Consider the following 7,139-nt stretch of genomic DNA (forward strand, 5'->3'; position numbering starts at 1 on the left):
GCATGATCATACAGATTACCTTTCTAAGATACTTACGCAGGTGTTATTGTCAGCATTCTGATGCCAATGAAACGTTTCTTCCCATCTGAAAATAACACAGAAGATACTTAAGAAATTTAGGCGAACACTGACAAAAATAACTACTTTGATGGCCAAAAATACCTGTCAATTAAAACAGGATGTATCAGCTTTTAACAAAACTAAATGGAAATCATACACATCTACACTGAGGTCATTTTTTATTTTGGTTAGCCTTGGTGTACAGAATGACAATCTCTCTCCCTGCAAGTGAAGGTAAGAGAGAAGCTCATTTACACTCCATAAGAGTTTTCCATAAGAGTTTTCCTTCAGGAAATTCAGGAAAATTTCTCTGATATAGTGTCACATGACTTCAGTAAATGGAAAATTTCATAACAACCACCATTTCATCTGAAACTTGTCAAGAGAATTTAATCATATGGTGTTCTCATTAAAATGTAGAAATGGGATTTAAAGAAATTAAAATTTCCACCTTTCAGAGAAAGGACAACCAAGAGACTCACACTGATTCTAATGCAAATGGCTTGTTATTTCTACCCCAAAGAATGAAAAGCAAGTTTTAAAAAAACTCATAGAACTTAACCAAAATGATCACAAAAATGATCAGGGGGATGGAACACCTCTCCTATGAAGAAAGGCTGAGAGAGTTGGGATTGTTCAGCCTGGAGAGGAGAAGGCTTCGGGGAGACCTGATTGCAGCCTATCAGTACTTAAAGGGGGCTTATAAAAAAGATGGGGACAAACTTTTTAGCAGGGCCTGTTGCGACAGGACATGGGGGAATGGCTTGAAACTAAAGGGGGGTAGATTGAGACTAGATATAAGGAAGAAATTTTTTACACTGAGGGTGGTGAAATACTGAAATAGAGGCAGTAGATGCCTCATCCCTGGAAACATTCAAGGTCAGGCTGGACGGGGCTCTGAGCAACCTGATCTAGTGGAAGATGTCCCTGCTCATTACAGGGGGGTTGGACTAGATGACCTTTAGTGGTCCCTTCCAACCGAAACTATTCTATGATTAGCCAGGACTCTACAGAATTTTAAATGGTGAAAATTCACTCCTTTAGGAAGAGCACCACATTTCTGTAGTTGGCTTTTAGTAGTCATGATATTGCACAGCTGTCTTATGAAAAAAATACAGTCTGATGACTTCCTGAAGCGAGTGCTTCAGTAGTTAGATATATCCAGTATGAAGCAGTATTTCCCCTTACTTGTTCCAGCATAACTACTTCACAATTTCGTTGAGCTTCTCCATGTTCTCATGTGAGGAAACAGTTTGAAAAGGACATGTACACAGTCTCCTCTAACTCTTATTCTGTCCAAGAAAAATAGTTACAAGTAAAGGAATTAGTCCTGAATCATACACGTCCAATATTCCCATTAGTGTCTGTGAAATGTTGACTGCTAAATGTTGGATTTACTACACTCCGAACAATCATACATCTGTAACTGTCATCCCTACTTTTTCCTAAAATGTTCTGGCTCTCCTCTATTTTAAAGTGAAACTAATGAGATCAAAATCACCTATAGTAAGAGTGTCATGAAGAAGTCCAATTACTCAAAACTGAAGTCTCAAAAACTTTGGGCATGGCCGTGAACTCGTGCACTCATAGTGCTTCTCTAGTCTACATGGCATAAATGTAAGTTTTCACTTTTTAAAAATAACCAAACGTGATAATTCTCCCACCTGAAAATAATCCACCCATCCCTGCAATGTGGACAGTTAAATGATGAAGTTGTCTTCATGAGACACATAGATGACAGACTCTCTGATGACAGTTTACTGTTTGCATTAAACAGTTTGCTGCTGGTCATGGCCTGTGTGATGCAGAAATAGGCAAAGCACAAAGTGTAGTCTGGGGGCTGAGTTAGGAATGTTTACATGAAAGAAAAATGAAAATGAAAGAAGGGACAAAAGAAACTGATCTGGAAGAAACAAAACAGCAAGGAGGAAATTGGGCAAGAATGAAAAACCACAGCAGAAATGCCACTGATCTAAAAGAGAATTATTTCCCCAGTGGCTAATGATACACTTAAAAATAAGGCTTTGGGGGAAAAAAAAAAAAGTATCTGGTAACTACAGACTTAATCACAACTAGTCCATTCCATTCAATTTAACCCAAGTCAAACATCTTGCACAAAACCCAAAGTTTTCATCAACAATGATTAGGGGGAATATAATTGTCCAGTTTATTAGAAGTATCAGCAGAGACTGAACAGGCACAACCAACCAGTTGTAGTGTTTTACCATCCCCAAAGGATAGGCATTTTGACGTCAGGGTTAAGTCACATTGGCAGAACAGTATGTGGCACCTGGAACTACCACTGTCATATTACATCTGCTCTGTGAATAAAAAGTCTCAAAACCTGTCATTCTGGCAATTTGTGCAATCATGAGGCAGAAGAAAAAATAATTAGGAGAACTGGAATAAAATGAGGTCGTAAATCTAAGAAGCACGTCACCAGGGTGAAGTCCCAGCAGTAGTTAAAAGAAGGTTAATATGTTGGAACAATCAGGTTAAACAAATGTGAAACCATCGCGGCTTAAAGCTGGAGCACAGCACAACAGAGAGAGATATTCAAATTGCATTTCATTTTTGTAAATACCAGGCCAGATTAAACACTGATTCCAGTGGTACAAAGTCAAGCAAACCAGCCTTAACCACTAGTTTAAACTTAAGTCCGTTTTGTGTTAATAGAAAGTCACAAGCAGCTGACCCCAAGTATTTAGAAGCAGTTCACTATTTACGGAGATTTCTGTTCCACAGTAAGGAAAGCATTTGCTTTACTGTTAAACTTTTCTTTTTTAATTGATGCTTGTAACAGTAGAGATACAAACCAGACAGATAAATACAGGCTGAAGGCACGAGTGTTTATGAGTTATAAACACTCGTGTTTATATATATATGAGTTTATGTGGCAAAAAGAACTGATAAATCCAAATTAAGGGGTCAGGTACTCAGACTCCTATGGGCATGAGTAACTCTGGCACATGAGTATCCCCGTTGCAGTTGATTTCAGTGGGGCCAGGATATCACCAAGATCTCCGAGTGAAGAAACGAATCCTGCACTTTTTATTCAAGCAGCAGGCAAACCTCCTACTTCTCTGCTCACTCCTTTTGGACTTGGATCGTCTTGCAGATTGCCTGAGCAGTCCTGAAAGCATTTAAGAAAGATACTCCACTGCCAAACAGAAACCATGAAAACAGCTCAAGTCTATAATGCTGAATTATGTGCAGTGTACCTTCCATAAAAACTGTATAGCTGAATTTAATTTAATCAGTAGTCTGAATCTATACTCAGCACACCTCCTAAGCAGCCCTCATGACTATTGGTAATAATTATCGGTAATAATCATACAAATACATAGGTAATCATATAGTTTCAACACAACTAATAAAGTCTGCTGGGGATGTAAATGAGGATTCATATAAATGACTTGTTGGGTGTGGCCAATGCAGAACTGCCCCACTTCTTGCTCATCTGAAACAAGGTTTATTCACTTTTCTGCTAACATTATATGAGAGGCCAGGCTGACCTCTTAGGCTGGATTTTCTCTTTAATATTTTGTCAAATTGCTAACTTACTCTCTTCCATCCTAGAGGATCCATGTCTGAACACTTTCTAGTTTTACTGTTCTGCTCAAGTCTAAACTAGGAATAGATGGCAGAGCCAAGACTGAAACTGAGAAATTCCTATGGGATACTAACAAAAGACTGAAGTAAAAAAATCAGTCAATGCTTAAGTATATAGGTGACTTCTAGAGGTAAAGACAGAACACACAGATGGTTAAAACTGAGATATAGATGGAGACACTTAACTTCATGCACCAGTTTAGGAATTCCTAACTATCAAAGGAGGTTAATATTATTACTGATAAATCCAAAATTAGCAAAGCCTTTCAGACCATTCAACAGATGAATATCTCTATGCAGAGTGTGGTAAATCTTTGGTCAAAAATACATTAGGTATTATTATGTATTACCCATGCATTAGGTAATATAAAAAGTTTAGGTAATAATAATCAGTGGAAATAATTCATTCAAATGCCATCCTCTCCTTCTTTTTTCCCCTCTCTGTTCCTGTACTTCAGTAGATCATATATTTGCAGTTATATACAATGGATGGGACTTAAAAAATATATGCCTTCTATATAAAACTGGTAGTTATCTGATCAACTGAGATTTAAAAGACTCAGGTCAAGCTTATTAAAAAATATACTAAGTATCTCCTATATGCCAGAGTAAATCTGGAAAGAGAGGTTTCCTCAGGGAATTTTATCATCTTCAGGCACTATGATATTTACAGCAAAATGGTAATACCCTTAAACTTATTTCTATGACCTAATTGTATCATAAGGGCGGATCCCACTGAAACTACTGAAACGTAATTGGAGCAAAAGAAAACATGATAAAAACATCCCAAAAATCCTGCTTACATAAATTCCTTATGTCAACAAATAACGCCTATACAACAAACCTGAAAACTATTACTAAAGGCCTAAAAAATGCAAAGTAAGTCTCAAATATGGTAAAAATATCTCCTAGAAATTCTCTTTCTCTATGCATCAAGGGCTTTAAACGACTGTTCTTCTGCCTGCAGCAAAAGTACAAGAGGTACTTCAGACAAGCAAAAGCAAAAAAATTTTTAAAAATTTAAAAAAATTAAAATTGCCTGTGCCCAGGTTATGCCAATCAATGGCAGTCACACTGATGCTAAGAGTAAGTGTGAATCCTTTTCCCTTGATTAGGGGATAATGAGGATGGTGAAAAATAATCACACAGTACATTACAATCACAAGCTAAACTTGAAACTTCTTTTTTTTTTTCTTAGGGTTCCATAGGCCCTCTAGCTGGGCTCACTGGGTTCATCATTCCCTGGAGGCAAAGGTGCCCGAAGGAGCAAGGTGGTTGATTTCAGTGGTGGCATCTCTAGCCTTCACTGACTTTCCAGACCCAGCTACCAGGAACCCCTTGGCAGATGGTGGGCTTTCTGCACAAGGCTTGTGTTCATGCCTCTAGAGCCATGTCTGCAGAGTGAGCCATCACTCCTCCCTGTTTTGAGTTGAGCAGTTTGGTTCTGAAGGGTAACATTGCTAATGATACAGACCTGCTTCTCTCAGAAGCCAACAAACAGTTAGTAACCTGGATGAATAAATAGTTTTTTTGACTTGTTGGCTGAAACAAAATTATGTCAGCTACTTTGAAATGTACTTTTCAGCACATAATTAACTTTTTTCATCAACTCCCCCCCCCACCTCAATCAACAAGTGAAAATAATCTTATTTGGGGAATTCAGCAAAACACAGATGAAGGGACCCATCAGAATTGTGACGGTCTCAAACATACAAGGCAATGCATAACTTTAAAACCTCTGACTAAGGGAAGTTTCTGCAATAACGGTATTTGAGGGAACACCAAGAGGACAATGGTGTCGGGAAACAACCCTGGCATCAGCAACTGGATGAACTCAGTAGAAGACAAGATTAATATCAAAAAGATTCAAGAGAAGCAGCAGCCAACAGTCATGATAAAAGATGAGTAGGGTGTGGACAGATAAATTGGCAAGCAAAAGAGAAAGGAAGGTTTGGCCTGGATGAAGCATCACTAGATCAGCTTTGGCTGTGCAGCACATAGTATGACACCTAGTACAGTGCGACAGATACTGTCTAGGCAGTATCTGCAGGCACATAAAAAAAGTCCAGAGTACTGCAGTTGTCAGTTGCTGGTATATTTAGATTTATGTGCTCTTTGTTGCAGAGGCCTTTCTTTTTTTCTGCCTCTCCCCCCCTTCCCCATGTATTTCTTCAGGAATTAGTACACAAGCCTTCTTCCACCGGGGTCTGAGTGTCTATCAAAATATCCAATTATACAGCACTGACATAGATGACCATGGCAAAATAAAGATCATCATCATCATCATGGCAAAATACATCATCAGTGTAGCACACACTACACTCCATCCATGGATAGGTGTTTTTAAAAGTTTTTACCTTGTTCTTCACAGTACACCTTAATCTCCTTCTTGCTTGGACAATATGTGAAAAAGGAGGATCAGACTCCTTGAACAAGTCACCATCTGTTCTCAAGATCATTTGAGAGTGTACTGACTCATCCGTGTCCTCACTATCCTCAGAGGCCCTTTTTCCCAGATTTATACAGATACTGTCTACTCTTTGGGGGTTTGAGTAATAAAATGTCTGTCCCACTTCTGTGAAGTTGTTTTCTATTTCCAAGTCCGTGGTGTTCTATACTGTAAAATAATGCTGCTCCTTTCAGTAACAGCATCCCAGACCCGTGTCTTTTGGCACTTCACCGACAGATCAGGATAATAATTGGAAGATGTCACTGTTTCTTGCCGACCTTACCTTTACTTTGTTTGTCATGCGACTCTGTGAGAAACTGAGTGATGCGGTCTGAAGGAATAGCAAAAGAAATTCCAGCTGTGACCTTCAAGGTGTTAATCCCAATCACTTCACCATCCTGTTGAGAGACAGCACCCAATTAATTTGCTCTTAAGTGACAGGGTTCAGCTCACTGCCTAGCATTTCATATTAAAAGCTGGTGTAAGAAAGTTTAGAGTGTTGTAATCACTCAAGAAATAAACATTACTTCTAAGGGAGGATCTGGGCTCTGATTCACAATCCCTCTCACATTTAACTATGATGGCCAGAGAGATTACCGTACAGGTTGTTCATCCAAGGTCCATCCCACCACTCAGCAAGAGATTCCCTCTGCTGAGTGAGCAGTGGAGTCACTACTACCACTACAGCCACAATTCACCGACCTGCAAAATCACTGCTGGTTTAAAGAAATCTATTTTAAAATCAGTTGTGCGGATTAACCAGGTCCCATCTTCGCCCTGCATCCCAGGTTTTATAGTGTTGTCATGGTTTAACCTCAGTGGGCAACTGAGCACCACACAGCCGCTCACCCATTCCCCCCCCACCCCAGTGGGATGGGGGAGAGAATTGGAAGAGTAGAAGGGAGAGAAACTCATGGGTTAAGATAAAAACAGTTTAATAATTGAAATATAATAATAATAATAATAATACACAAAGCAAGTGATGCACAGTGCAATTGCTCACCACCCACCAACCGAT

General features: G+C 39.1%; 1 protein-coding gene across 1 annotated transcript in view; it reads right to left on the reverse strand.

Annotated features, from left to right (window-relative positions):
• HTRA3 (HtrA serine peptidase 3) overlaps positions 1 to 7,139 on the reverse strand; it is a 26,737-nt gene that overhangs the window by 3,888 nt on the left and 15,710 nt on the right. Inside the window, exons 6-7 of the mRNA XM_009328824.1 lie at positions 6,405 to 6,519; positions 37 to 85 (exon numbers count right to left, since the gene is read on the reverse strand). Of these exons, the coding sequence (XP_009327099.1) occupies positions 37 to 85; positions 6,405 to 6,519 (164 nt within the window). The remainder of the gene's footprint in view (positions 1 to 36; positions 86 to 6,404; positions 6,520 to 7,139) is intronic.

Source organism: Pygoscelis adeliae, unplaced genomic scaffold, assembly GCF_000699105.1.
Source record: "Pygoscelis adeliae isolate BGI_AS28 unplaced genomic scaffold, ASM69910v1 Scaffold66, whole genome shotgun sequence".
Taxonomy (NCBI): domain Eukaryota; kingdom Metazoa; phylum Chordata; class Aves; order Sphenisciformes; family Spheniscidae; genus Pygoscelis; species Pygoscelis adeliae.